Source organism: Nycticebus coucang, chromosome 22 (genome assembly GCF_027406575.1).
Source record: "Nycticebus coucang isolate mNycCou1 chromosome 22, mNycCou1.pri, whole genome shotgun sequence".
Lineage (NCBI taxonomy): Eukaryota > Metazoa > Chordata > Mammalia > Primates > Lorisidae > Nycticebus > Nycticebus coucang.
The window spans coordinates 38,933,896-38,948,446 of NC_069801.1; the positions used below are offsets into that span (position 1 = coordinate 38,933,896).

General features: G+C 42.0%; 1 protein-coding gene and 1 long non-coding RNA gene across 2 annotated transcripts in view; one reads left to right on the forward strand and one right to left on the reverse strand.

The window, feature by feature from the left end:
* Positions 1-14,551, forward strand: part of CFAP57 (cilia and flagella associated protein 57) — a 104,667-nt gene that overhangs the window by 3,171 nt on the left and 86,945 nt on the right. Inside the window, exons 3-5 of the mRNA XM_053575840.1 lie at positions 4,939-5,255; positions 7,021-7,307; positions 9,095-9,302. Coding sequence (XP_053431815.1) covers positions 4,939-5,255; positions 7,021-7,307; positions 9,095-9,302 — 812 coding nt within the window. The remainder of the gene's footprint in view (positions 1-4,938; positions 5,256-7,020; positions 7,308-9,094; positions 9,303-14,551) is intronic.
* LOC128574888 (uncharacterized) overlaps positions 1-14,551 on the reverse strand; it is a 41,159-nt gene that overhangs the window by 2,841 nt on the left and 23,767 nt on the right. Inside the window, exons 4-7 of the long non-coding RNA XR_008376874.1 lie at positions 5,145-5,189; positions 4,927-5,010; positions 2,854-2,917; positions 310-401 (exon numbers count right to left, since the gene is read on the reverse strand). This is a non-coding gene — a long non-coding RNA (uncharacterized LOC128574888). The remainder of the gene's footprint in view (positions 1-309; positions 402-2,853; positions 2,918-4,926; positions 5,011-5,144; positions 5,190-14,551) is intronic.

A 14,551-nucleotide genomic window follows, 5' to 3' on the forward strand; every position in this document is an offset into this window, starting at 1 on the left:
GCTGTAGCAGAGAGAGTAGCAAAGGCTCTGAATTAGGAGGATGATTAGTGTGTTTGGGAAAAGCAAGGAGACCAGTATGGCTGGAGGGGAAAGGATGGAAGAGTAGGGAGGAAGAGGAGAGGCAAAGAAATGATGGGTAGCAACACACATGGGCCTTATGGGTCACAGGCTTTTACTCTGAGCAAGATGACAAGCCATGTGAGTGAGTTCTGAGTGGTAACATGATCACACTTTCATTGCCACAGGTTCATTCTGGCTACTAAGCAGAGAATATGTCTAAGGAGGAGTAAAGGGTATTATGGTTCATACCTGTAATCCAAGCACTTTGGAAGGCTGATGCAGGGGGATCTCTTGAGGCCAGGAGTTCAAGCCAGCCTGGACAACACAGTGAGACCTCATCTCTACAAAAGATAGAAAAATTAGCCAGGCATGGTAGTACATGCCTGTACTCCCAGCTACTTGGGCAGCTGAGGGAGGAGGATTGCTTGAGCTCTGAGGACACCACTACACTTCAGCCTGGGTGATGGAGTGAGACCCTGTCTCCTAAAGAAAAACAATGGAGAGACCAGAAGGAAGCAGGAAGCAGGGAGACCAGTTGAGGGGGTAAGTGTTGTAATCCAGGTGAGAGAAGATAGTGCTGAGAGCAGGCTGGAGGCAGCACCAAGGAATGTGAGGAAAGAGCAAATCCTGGATATATTTTGAAGGTAGACGTGACAGATTTCTTCACGGGCCTGATGTGGGGCAGAAGAAAAGAAGCAGCAAAGGTTTTGGCCTGAGAATGGGAGAGGTGGAGTCGCTGTTGATAGAGATGAAAAAGGCTAAAGATGGCAGTTGATTTGGGACATGTTAAGGCTGAGGTGCCTGCTAGACATCCAAATGGAGATGCTAAGTAAGCAGTTTGATTTCAGGCCTGAATTTAAGGAAGAGAGGTCCATCCAGAATGGGATAGGAATTTGAGTGTCACCAGCATTGAGGTGAAATTTAAACCCTCTCACAGTGTGAGAGTCCTAATAGGGAATGATGTCTATATAAAAGAGAAGAAGCCTAATGAGCAGGCTCTGGGGCACTCCTGCATTTAGTGCTAGGGATGAGTGGAAGAACCAACAAAAAAGACTTGGCAGGAGTGATCAAAAAGACCAGAAGAAATCCATGTGAGAGCTAAAATATTTCAAGGAGGAGAGGAGTCATCAACCAGGTTAAAGCAATACAAAGCATTTTACACACTCAAAAATCAGTCAACACATGCTCATCACCTACTAGGTACCAGGCACTGATGATTGAATGGATGACAGATGAATGAATGAATTTGCAGGAAAGCCATGGCCCCTCCCCTCAGAAGCTTTCAGTGCAGTGATAGAGGCAGGAGTGTATTCAAAGGAGCAGGACTAGGTAAGGGAGCAGGACACATGCTGTGTGTCAGTAGGAGCCTGGCAAGAAAGCACAAAAAGAGGAGTGAGCAGTGTTCCTTTGCCTCCTCTGAGCAATGTCATGCTTACAGTTGCATATTTTTGAGACAATCTCACTCTGTTGCCCAGGCTAGAATGCCGTGGCATTAGCCCAAATCACAGCAACCTCAAAGTCCTGAGTTAAGTGATCCTCCTGCCTCGGCCTCCCAGGTAACGGGACTACAGGTATCCACCAGAACACCTGGCTAATTTTTCTATTTTTAGTAGAGCCATGGTCTTGCTGTTGCTGAGGCTGATCTGGAACTCCTGAGCTGAAGGGACCCTCCCACCTCAGCCTCTCAGAGTGCTAGGATTACAGGCATGAACAACTGTGCTGGCCCCATGCTCAGTTTTTGCTTCCACTGTACTGAAAATCTGTATTTTCAGTCCCAGCCTCTCCTAGCTTTAGAATCGCATCCAACTGCTAGACCTCCTTACTTAAAGTTGCTACAACATGACCTCACACACAACATACACACAACTGAATTTATCATTTCCTTTTTTTCCCCCTCTTTCCTTAACGACTCTACCTTGCCAGATATTCAAACACATAATTAAGATATGATTACAAAAGCAGTGTGGCCCTATGGAAATATCCCAGGAACCTAATTACATCTATGTCAATATATAACTTTTGTGTATCATGAGGGTGGCATTAGTGATTACTTGTGGTACTAGTTGGGTATTTGGGAAATGGTAATTTAGATCCTTGCTTCATACCTTTTACCATTATGAAGTCCAGACGTATTAAAAACTTAAGTGTAGGCTCGGTGCCTGTAGCTCAGCGGCTAGGGAGCCAGCCACATACTCCGGAGCTGGTGGGTTCGAACCCAGACCAGGCCTGACAAACAAAAATGACAACTACAACCATAGCTGGGCGTTGTGGTGGGCGCCTGTAGTCCCAGTTCCTTGGGAGGCTGAGGCAAAAGAATTGCTTAAGCCCAAAAATTTGAGGTTGCTGTGAGCTGTGACACCACAGCACTCTACCAAGGGCAGCAAAGTGAGACTGTGTCGCAAAAAAATTAAAAAATTAAAAAAAATTAAAACTTGAGTGTAAATTTTTCCTTTTTTTTTATTTTTATTTTTTGTAGAGACAGAGTCTCACTGTACTGTCCTCGGGTAGAGTGCCATGACCTCACACGGCTCACAGCAACCTCTAACTCTTGGGCTTACATGATTCTCTTGCCTCAGCCTCCCAAGCAGCTGGGACTACAGGCGCCCGCCACAACACCCGGCCACCTTTTTGTTGCAGTTTGACCGGGGCTGGGTTTGAACCCACCACCCTCAGCATATGGGGCCGGTGCCCTACTCACTGAGCCACAGGCACAAGTATAAAAATATAGAAGCAAATAAGCATGAATAAATAGTATTAGGATGGGCTAATTTAGGCACAAGACAATGGACGTACTCTTCATCGGCAGTAACCTCCTCAGCTTGCGGTCCATCACAGGTGGCCCTCTGCTTCCCATCACCTAAATCAGAATCCTCAATGTCATTCACTACTCGTTTCTCTCTCTTTCCCCCTCAGCCAGGTGATTACATGTCTTACTGTCTTCACCTCTTTCTTTTCTTTTTTTTTTTTTGTTTTGTTTTGTTTTGTTTGTTTGTTTTGAGACAGTCTCACTCTGTTGCCCTGGGTAGAGTGCTCTGGCGTCATACAGCAACCTCAAACTCTTGGGCTCAAGCGATCTTCTTGCCACAGCCTCTCGAGTAGCTGGGACTGCAGGAATACAGGCACCCACCATGATACCTGGCTAGTTTTTTCTATTCTTAGTAGAGACCAGGATTTCGCTATTGCTCGGGCTGGTCTCAAACTCCTGAGCTCAAGCAGTCCACCCAACACAGACTCCCAAAGTGCTAGGATTATAGGCGTGAGCCACCGTGCCCAGCCTGTCTTTGCCTCTTTTTTTTTTTTATGGTTTATTTTATTTATTTATTTTTAATTTTTTAATTTTTTTTTATTAGTATTAGATCATAGCTGTGTACAGTAATGCGATCATGGAGCACCATACACTGGTTTTATAAACAGTTCGACACATTTTCATCACACTGGTTAACATAGCATTCCTGGCATTTTCTGTCTTTGCCTCTTAATGTTTCTGTGGTCTCCCCTCCTCTCCACTCCTGCTGCCCCTACTGCTACTTATTGCTTCTTGCTGCTTCTTGCTACCATCACCTCTCACTTGTTGAAATAGCCTGTTTACTGGTGTCCTTCCCTCAGGGTTGTCTTCCAGAAAGTTCTTTTGACAACACACATCTGACTCTTTCTAAAAATTTCCAGTGTCCTCCCAGGAGAAGTCTAAACTCTTGTGTGATACTCTCAGTGACCCCAAACTTGGGTTCATCTCTGAGCTTTCATGACTCCCTGCAGCCCTTCCAGAGCATTCCCATGTGCTGCCTACTGAGCAACTTGCTACATCACTCCCTGACTTGTATCTAGCAGCACATGGGGCACATCACAGGGGGGCACATCATGGTCATTTTCTAGCACATCTTTCCTTGCCTCATGCCCCAAGCCTGCATCCATACACCATTTATCCACTAGTCACAGTAGGTACAGGGCCTAGGGCCCACAATATATGATCCATCTTGAATTATATTTCTGTTTATTTGAAGGCAGTCAACATTTAAAAATAATATATTAAATACATTTTTAATATTTTTTATTAAAGGAAGGGCCTCATAAAAGCCAAAGTAAATGCCCAGAGCCCACAAAAATTATATTGTGGCCATGACTGCATTTTCCAAATAAAATATTTTCACTTTAATCTTTGCTTCAGACTCTGCTTTCTAAAGGAGCATATCTTCTACTTCCATGCTTATTACTTCATGATGGCCAGATGACTATTGTATCCCCAGATATCACCTCTGTAGTCCAGGACAAAATGGGTAGAACACATCTGTCCCTGGTGCTTAAGAAAGCACAACTTTTATCATAAAGCCACTCCAGAAGACGTCTGCATGTATCTCATAGCCAGAATTTCACATAGATCACCTAACTGGAAAGGTAGCTGAGGAATCCAGCAGCTAGCATCCTAGCCTCTGGACTAGAGGAAGAGTGTGGAACGCTGGCCACTCAGGGGTAAAGACCTGTAGGATCTGACCCTGCCCAACCCTCTTAGGTCCATCTTTGGCCACCCAACTCACATGCAGTGTTCCAGCAATGCCCCACTGTTTGCAGTTCTCCCACTGTGCTACAGCCTACATTATATCCACTCCTTTGCTCAAGCTCTTACCTCCTTCCCCCATCCCATACCCTATCCCATCTTATCCTTCTTCATGAAGGAGTCTCCAGCTTCTCCTCCCATTATATCCTCAAAGGTACCTGTCCTAGTTATTTTCATAATAGCCATATCCACTTGTACCAAGGGACTGCCAGAGATTGATAATTCCTGCCTTTGCATCAGCAGTGCCCACTACTGTGCCTGTCTTATGTTTAATCATGGTGAAAATGTAATCTATCCTCATTTTTCCCTCTTACCTCTGTTTGCAGGTTCAGAAAAGAGTCAGGGCATGTTGGCCTTGGCCATCAGTCCCAATCGGCGCTACCTCGCTATCTCTGAGACTGTACAAGAAAAACCTGTCATCACCATTTATGAATTGTCATCCATCCCTTGCCGAAAGCGCAAAATCCTGAGTAATTTTGACTTCCCGGTTCATAAATTTATTAGCATGGCTTTTTCTCCAGACTCCAAATACCTCTTGACTCAGACATCACCTCCAGAATCAAACCTTGTATACTGGCTGTGGGAAAAACAGAAAGTAATGGCCATCATTAAAATTGACACTCAGAACAACCCTGTCTACCAGGTACTTTATAGCATAACAAGTATGGTGCAAATTATTTCTAAAATTACAGCTGTCTTGTACTGAATACTTTCTGTGTATCACAATTCTAATTTCTAACATGCATTTTAAAATTTAGCCTTACAACCCCCATGTAAGGTATGCATGGTTATTATCCCCATTTTACAGAGGAGAGAACTGAGGGTCCAAGAGAGTAAATAACTCCTCCGGGAGCACAAAGGGAGGGAGTAGTGGGGCAAAGGAATTCTCTGACTCTAGCTCCAGTCTTCCTTACTCTGTCCCAGAACAGCTTTCTGGTTGGGCCCGGAGGTGGATTAATAAAACTTGGCGTCTCTCCCTGATCCTGGCCTCTTGCCAGCATTATTGCTGAGCAGTAGAAAGATTTCAGGAGCATAATGTAAAGTGGTAGATCTTTAGGAAGCTGTTGATGAAGTTGCAGGATTTTATATTGTGGTTTAAGGGCAAAATCAATATAACTCATCAGGAGCCTGGCTGACTGCATAGACGGGGAGTCCCGAGGAGGTTAATTTTGGTATAGTCACCCTAGCCTAGGATCTAGGACCCAGTTTTACAAGTTTAAGAACTCAGTTCTGTTCACATTCAGAAATGCTAGCTAATCAGTGTCTCAGGAATAGATTCAATTATTCAGTGAACAAGAGATGGATGTGTAAACCAGCATATCACAAGCAGAACATGCACATCATTCATCCAGTGTACTCCCTTCCTAGTAATAGAGAAGTCAAGAGGTGAAGTTAGTAATCAGAAGGTTGCTTGGTGATCAAAGAATCATATCAAAGGCAGGTAGAACCAGAAGGTTATCAAGGTTTCTACCAGGCCATAGTGAGACCTGGTGACGTGTCCCTGTACAAAGCAGAGAATATCTCCTGCCAGGCAGATCCAATAAATGTTTATTGGCTGTCCATAATGAACTAAGCACTGGGGATACAGAGTTGAAAAAACCCCAGCCCCTCAAGTAGCTCACATCTAGTGGAGACAGCAGGTTGACTGCCCATTACTGTATAGACAGGCCCCAACTTATGATTCAACTGCAATTTTTTGACTTTATGATGGTGCAAAAGCAATATATGCCATACAGTACTCTCATAACACTGAGCAGCAGCAGTTAGCCACAGCTCCCAGGCAGCCATGCCATTGCAGAGATAAACCCACTAAGGTACTCTACAGTGTTAGTAATGACTTTGCCCAACTGCAGGCTAAGGTGAGTGTTGTAAGCATACTTAAGACAGACGAGGCTAAGCTATGATGTTGGATAGGTTAGGTGTATTAAATGTGTTTCAGCTTGTGATGGATTTATCAGGATGGAACTACATGGTAAGTTGGGGAGCGCCTGTATATTGGAATAGGGGCTAAGGATGAAGGGTGCTCAATTGGTAACCACATGACATCCCCTAATATGTGGCTCCTCTCCTCCCCTATCTAAGCCTTGTCTGTGTTTCCAGCTGAGATTTATTCTGTTTGTTGGTAAAGAGTTTGTTGTCAAAACCTGCTCTTTCTGATTTTTGGCTTTTGTAGATTTCCTAGATTAAGACTCATGGGTTGTAGATTTCCTAGATTAAGACTCATGGGCTGTACAATATTAATGGCCCTTGTAAAATGTGGTATGGAATTACATCATTTAGTGATACTTGAAGGATATTCTGAGCCTACCTGAAATAAATATTAATTAGTAAAATTGAGAAATACATGTAATTCCATCAAGATTGGTTTTATGAATCATCTTTTTCTTTAATTTTTTTACATCGTACAGGTGAGCTTCAGTCCCCAGGATAACACTCATATTTGTGTCACGGGAAGTGGGATGTTTAAGCTTCTCCGTTTTACTGAGGGAACATTGAAGCAAACCAATTTCCAGAGGGGAGAACCCCAAAACTATTTAGCTCATGCCTGGGTGACTGATGACAAGATTATTGTTGGCACTGATACAGGCAAGCTCTTCCTTTTTGAATCTGGAGATCAACGCTGGGAGACGAGTATAATGGTCAAGGAGACTACCAATGGCTCTAAAAGCCTGGAGGTCATCCAGGAATCAGAGAGGTATGCTCCCCTCTGGGCTATGCTCATATACTCATTGTACTAACAGCATCATACAAAAACTGCATTCTTTAAAAACCACTTATAACCCCTTTACCTTAAAAGTCAACTATATTCACTTTCCCTTTTCCTTTCTAGTATTAATCTATATTCAAGCACAGATTTGATAGTTATAAACATAGCCTAGATACAATTATTTTCATGTTTATACCTAACTTCCTTTTATAAGCCTTTTATTAGTACCAGTCTTCAAAATTATAGCTTTTCAAAAATATATTTTCAAGTGACTAAATCACTGAATTGGTTAAATAACTGTCCACCGATACCCTGCAAGTGTGCAAAAGGCATATTGCTAGGTGCCAGGGGCAGAAGTCCTCAAGGAACTTACAATTCACTAAGAGGTAAGAGACCAACCAAGAAGTCTGATGGGGTGAGGAGCAGGCTGAGGAAGGAACGGTACTATTGACCAATGTAAGAGAGGTCCCGCTTTGCTTCTAGGATAGCCCGTACAAGTGCTATCTCATGAATGTTGGGACACACCTTTGAATGCACCCAATACTGCTCTAAGTACTTTCTATATATTCCCATTGAATTCTTACCATGTATAGTCCATACTAAGATCGTGCACATTTTATAGATAAGGAAACTGAGGTTCAAAGAGCCTAAGTAATCCACCCAAGATCACAGTACTGTCAAGTGGCAGGATGAGGATTCAAGCCCAGATCTGTCTAACTCTAGAACCTCAGCCCTCAACCACAGTGGCATCCTGTACATTCTTCTTCCTCAGTAACTTTCAATCTACACTTTTATTTGCCATTTTTGGCCAGGACTGGGTTTGAACCTGCCACCTCTGGCATATGGGGCTAGCTCCCTACCCCTTTGAGCCACAGGTGCTGCCCTCAATCTACACACTTTTCATCACCTCCCCCATGCCAATGACATCTCCTTTTTGTGTGTGGGATTATATAGGAGCTTCCTGAGAAATCTCCATGTCCTTCTCCAGTTGCTGTGTTCACTCCTTCAGTCCTGGGGTCCAGGACTCCCAGAACAAAGCCCAGACTCCTTGACTTGGCCCTCATGTCCCTGCTGTTCTCTTCCTCTGTAGTTCTTGCCTCTGTCCACCCCACAGCCTTGCTTCTGCACACCCCACTCCCCTAGGAGTGTACACATATCTGACACACTCCTGATTGTCCTTTAACTCTCAGCTTCCACTCTTCTGAGATAGGTGCCCCTCTTGTGAAACCATCCTTGAAAAACTCTTGTGACCTGCTGACTGTAGGCTCAGCCATCCCCAGCAGTCCTTAGCACATGTCATCCAGACTGTGAGCTTCAGAAGGTGAGAACTGTGTCAGCCTTTCTTACCTTTTTTTCACAGAGCTAGTAGCATAGTAGAACTCCAGCTAAACATTTATAAGCAGATATACATATTTGTTATATGAATAAATAAATGAACAAAAATGGAAATCTTAGCTCTGCCACTTACTAATTGTGTAGTCTTAGAAAACTCAATTCCTTTGAGCCACCTTTTTCTAAACGAAAGGAGGTAATCATCATCATCATTACAGTAACCACACAGGGTTGTGACACTGCCAGATAAATGCATGCCCTCCCAGTCTTTTCTCTGTGGAGTCTGCATAGCATACAGACCAAAGGGTGGCATTTGGCCATGGGAAAGGGGAGCATAGAGTGGTTTCTCCCACTGCCAAGGGCTGCCCTCTTTCTCCTCTCTAGCAGAGCTCATCTCCGTGGAGTTGCCTCTGTAAACTTTATCTGCTGTTTTCCTTTTCTAGCCTGATTGAGTTTCCTCCAGTCAGTTCTCCAGTTCCCTCCTATGAACAGGTCATCGCAGCCAGTAGCCAGGCCCACATGGCCATGCCTGAGGTGTTTGCCATCGCACCCTATTCCAAGGGATTTGCGTGTTCTGCTGGGCCAGGGAGAGTTCTGCTCTTTGAGAAGCTGGAAGACAAGGATTTTTACCGTGAGAGCAGAGAAATTCAGGTAAGAAGGGAAGGAAGGAAGAAGCAAAACTGGAGTCCTACTGACATTTGTCCCCCTGGCAGCAGTGCTCTGCCAAGCTGGCCGATGGGAAGGGACAGGGCTAGAGTACTGAGCAGAAATGGTGACTCAAAATATCTGTCCTAAGGGAGGCTTTGGGATGAGGTGAAAAGAATTGGGGTTTAAAAAGAGGAAGAGCTTGATTCAAATCCTGGGAGAGAACTTTGTTATATTGTATTTCCTCTTAAAACGTTCATGTTCTCATAATAATTATAGTGTTATACTCTATGTTAATATCTAATGCTAAGCATAACATCTGGCACATAATAAGCCTTCAATAAATGTGGACTGTGATACAAAGTGCTGTGGAGACGGATTTTATCTAGCAGGGAAAGAATTAGAAAAGCTTCTTGGTGTTTGATTGTCATCCTCGAGGAAGGAGATGGATATCATTTGACAGGAAGAAACAAATTAGGAACTCCTGATGGAGGACAAAGTTAAAGGAACCACTGAGGGGGTGCAGGTGGTGTGTTCTGTTGCCCAGGGGAGAGGGATTCAAGTTGCCTGAGGGGAAAGAGGGAACTAAATGTGTTAAAAGATCTCAAATGCTATCCTAAGGGGTGTGTATGTAATTCACCCTGGAAGTTTTTTTTTTTTTTTTTTTGCAGTCTGATATTTTTATTTCAACACCTTCCTTGCCAGGTTCTGGTATCAGAACTACACTAAAATTGGAAGCTATTACTTTCTCAATTTCTCTCTTTCTCCTTTCTTTCTTTTCCCTTCCTGGTAGATTTGTTAATTTTTTTTTTCATTGTTAAATCATAGCTGTGTACATTAGTGCAATCAAGGGATACAATGTGCGGGTTTCATATACAATCTGAAATATTCTCATCAAACTGTTCGACATAGCCTTCATGGCATTTTCTTAGTTACTGTATGTAGGCATTTGTATTCTATTTCGCCTGTACCCATTCTAAGATGCACCGTAGATGTGACCCCACCCATTACACTCCCTCCACCAAAACCTCCCGCCTCCCTTCCCCTTACTTGGCCCTTTCCCTATACTCTTGTGCTGTAGTTGGGTTATAGCCTTCATGTGAAAGCTATAATTTAGCTTCATAGCAGAGCTGAGTACAAAGGATACTTTTTCTTCCATTCCTGAGATACTTTGCTAAGAAGAATATGTTCCAGCTCCATCCATGTAAACATGAAAGAGGTAAAGTCTCCATCTTTCTTTAGGCTGCATAGTATTCCATGGTATACATGTACCACAATTTGCTAGTCCATTTGTGGGTCGATGGACACTTGGGCTTCTTCCATGACTTAGCGATTATGAATTGGGCTGCAATAAACATTCTGGTACAGATGTCTTTGTTATATTGTGACTTTTGATCTTTGGGGTATAAACCTAGTAAAGGAATTACAGGATCGAATGGCAGGTCTATTTTTAGGTCTCTTAAGTATTCTCCAAACATCCCTCCAGAAGGAACATATTAGTGTGCATTCCCACCAGCAGTGTAGAAGTGTGCCCTTTTCTCCACATCCACGCCAACATCTCTGCTTTTGGGATTTTGTTATGTGGGCTACTCTTACTGGGGTTAGGTGGTATCTCAAAGTAGTTTTGATTTGCATGTCTCTGATGATTAAGGAAGATGAGCTTTTTTTCATGTGTTTGTAGATTGTGTGTCTGTCTTCTTTAGAGAAGTTTCTCTTCAAGTCCCTTTCCCACCCTGAGATCACGTGTTCTTTTCTTGCTAATACGTTTGAGTTCTCCGTGGATTCTGGTTATTAGACCTTTATCGGAGGTATAACCTGCAAATATTTTCTCCCATTCTGAGGGCTGTCTGCTTGCTTTACTTACTATGTTCTTGGCTGTGCAGAAGCTTTTTAGTTTGATCAGGTCCCAGTAGTGTACTTTTGACACTGTTTCAATTGCCTGGGTAGTCCTCCTCATAAAATATCCACCCAGGCCGATTCCTTCAAGAGTTTTCCCTGCACTTTCTTCAAGTACTTTTATAGTTTCATGTCTTAAGTTTAAATCTTTTATCCAGTGAGAGTCTATCTTAGTTAATGGTGAAAGGTGTGGGTCCAGTTTCAGTCTTCTACAGGTTGCCAGCCAGTTCACCCAGCACCATTTGTTAAATAGGGAATCTTTTCCCCACTGAATGTTTTTAATTGGCTTGTCAAAGATCAAATAACAGTAAGTAGCGGGATTCATCTCTTGATTCTCTATTCTGTTCCAGACATCTACTTCTCTGCTTTTGTGCCAGTACCATGCTGTTTTGATCACTATCGATTTATAGTACAGTCTGAGATCTGGTAGCGTGATTCCTCCTGCTTTGTTTTTATTGCTGAGTAATGTTTTGGCTATTCGAGGTTTTTTCTGATTCCATATAAAACAAAGTATTATTTTTTCTTTTTTTTTTTTTGTAGAGACAGAGTCTCACTTTATGGCCCTCGGTAGAGTGCCGTGGCCTCACACAGCTCACAGCAACCTCCAACTCCTGGGCTTAAGCGATTCTCTTGCCTCAGCCTCCCGAGCAGCTGGGACTACAGGCGCCCGCCACAACGCCCGGCTATTTTTTGGTTGCAGTTTGGCCGGGGCTGGGTTTGAACCCGCCACCATCGGCATATGGGGCCGGGGCCTTACTGACTGAGCCACAGGCGCCGCCCCAAAGTATTATTTTTTCAAGATCTTTAAAATATGACAATGGAGCTTTAATAGGAATTGCATTAAAATTGTATATTGCTTTGGGTAGTATGGACATTTTAACGATGTTGATTCTGAAACTAATATTCATTCACTAATATGGTATGTTTTTCCATCTGTTAACATCTTCAGCTATTTCTTTTCTTAAGGTTTCATAGTTCTCTTTGTATAGATCTTTCACATCCTTTGTTAGGTATACTACCAAATATTTCATCTTCTTTGGCACTACTGTGAAAGGAATAGAGTCCTTGACTTTTTTCGGCTTGGTTATTGTTGGTATATATAAAGGCTACGGATTTACGGGTGTTGATTTTGTAGCCTGAGACATTGCTGTATTCCTTGATCACTTCTAAAAGTTTTGTAGTAGAATCCTTAGTGTTTTCCAGATATACAATCATATCATCTGTGAAGAGTAAAAGTTTGATTTCTTCTAACCCTATGTGAATACCCTTGATTGCCTTTTCTTCCCTAATTGCAATGGCTAAAACATCCATTACAATGTTAAAGAGCAATGGAGACAATGGGCAACCTTGCCTGGTTCCTGATCTAAGTGGAAATGATTTCAATTTAACTCCATTCAATATGATATTGGCTATAGGTTTGCTATAGGTGGCCTCTATTAGTTTAAGAAATGTCCCTTCTATACCAATTTTCTTAAGGGATGAAGGGATGCTGGATATTATCGAAAGCTTTTTCTGCATCAATTGAAAGAATCATATGGTCCTTATTTTTTAGTTTGTTTATGTGTTGAATTACATTTATAGATTTACGTATATTGAAGCAGCCTTGAGACCCTGGGATAAATCCCACTTGGTCATGGTGTATAATTTTTTTGATGTGTTGTTGGATTCTGTTTGTTAGGATCTTATTGAGTATTTTGGCATCAATATTCATTGGTGATATTGGTCTATAATTTTCTTTTCTTGTTGGGTCTTTCCCTGGTTTGGGGATCAAGGTGATGTTTGCTTTGTAGAATGTGTTGGGTAATATTCCTTCTTTTTCTATATTTTGGAAGAGGTTTAGTAGTATAGGTACTAGTTCTTTTTTAAAGGTTTGGTAGAATTCTGACGTAAAGCCATCTGGTCCTGGGATTTTCTTTTTAGGGAGATTTTGTATAGCTGATGCTATTTCAGAACTTGATATAGGCCTGTTCAACATTTCCACTTCATTCTGGCTAAGTCTTCGGAGGTGGCATACTTCCAGGTATTGGTCTATTTCTTTCGATTTTCGTATTTATGAGAGTAGAGTTTCTTGTAGTATTCGTTAAGGATTTTTTGAATTTCTGAGGGTCTGTTGTTATTTCATCATTACCATTTCTGATTGATGAAAGTAGAGATTTTACTCTTTTTTTCCTGGTTAGGTTGGCCAAAGGTTTATCAGTTTTATTGATCTTTTCAAAAAACCAACTTTTGGATTTATTGATCTGTTGTATAATTATTTGTTTTCAATTTCATTTAGCTCTGCTTTGATTTTGGTTATTTCTTTTCTTCTGCTGGGTTTGGGGTTGGAGTGTTCTTCCTTCTCCAGTTGCTTGAGATGTCCCATTAAGTTATTAACTTCCTCTCTTTCCGTTTTCTTGAGGAAGGCTTGCAGTGCTATAAATTTCCCTCTTAGGACTGCCTTTGCAGTATCCCAGAGGTTCTGGTAATTCGTGTCTTGATTGTGTTTAGTTCCAAAAATTCAGTGATTTCCTTCTTAATCTCATCTATAACCCATCTGTCCTTCAGCATAAGGTTATTTAGCTTCCATGTTCTTTTATGGGTATGCAGATACCTGTTTTACTGAGTTCAACTTTTATTCCATGATGGTCTGAGAAGACGCAAGGAATAATTTCTATTTTTTTAAATTTGCTGAGGTTAGATTTGTGGCCTAGGATGTGGTCGATTGTGGAGTATGTTCCGTGGGCTGATGAGAAGACTGTGTATTCAGTTTTGTTGGGATGAAATGTTCCGTAGATGTCCATTAAGTCCAGATGTTGAATGGTTATGTTTAAATCTAAGATTTCTTTGCTTAGCTTCTTTTTGGAGTATCTATCCAGCACTGCTAAAGGGGTGTTAAAATCTCCAACTATTGTGGAAGTGGAGGAAATCGAGTTGCTCATGTCTGTTAGAGTTTCTTTTATAAATTGAGATGCGTTGTGGTTGGGTGCATAAATATTAATAATAGAGATCTCATCATATTGAGTATTACCTTTAACAAATATGAAGTGTCCATCCTTATCCTTAATTATTTTGGTTGGTTTAAAGCCTATTGCGTATGCGAACAGGATTGCAACACCTGCTTTTTTCTGCTTTCCATTTGCCTGGAATATAGATGACCATCCCTTCACCTTGAGTCTACATTTGTCTTTTAATGTAAGATGCGATTCTTGTATGCAGCAGATATCTGGCTTGAGTTTTTGTATCCAGTCAGCCAACCTGTGCCTCTTTAGAGGACAGTTTAAACCATTCACATTAGTTGAGAATATTGATAAGCCTTTCGAGAGTCCAGTGGACATTATTAATCCTTTTGGGACTGTGGAAGTTGGAATTTGATCAAAATT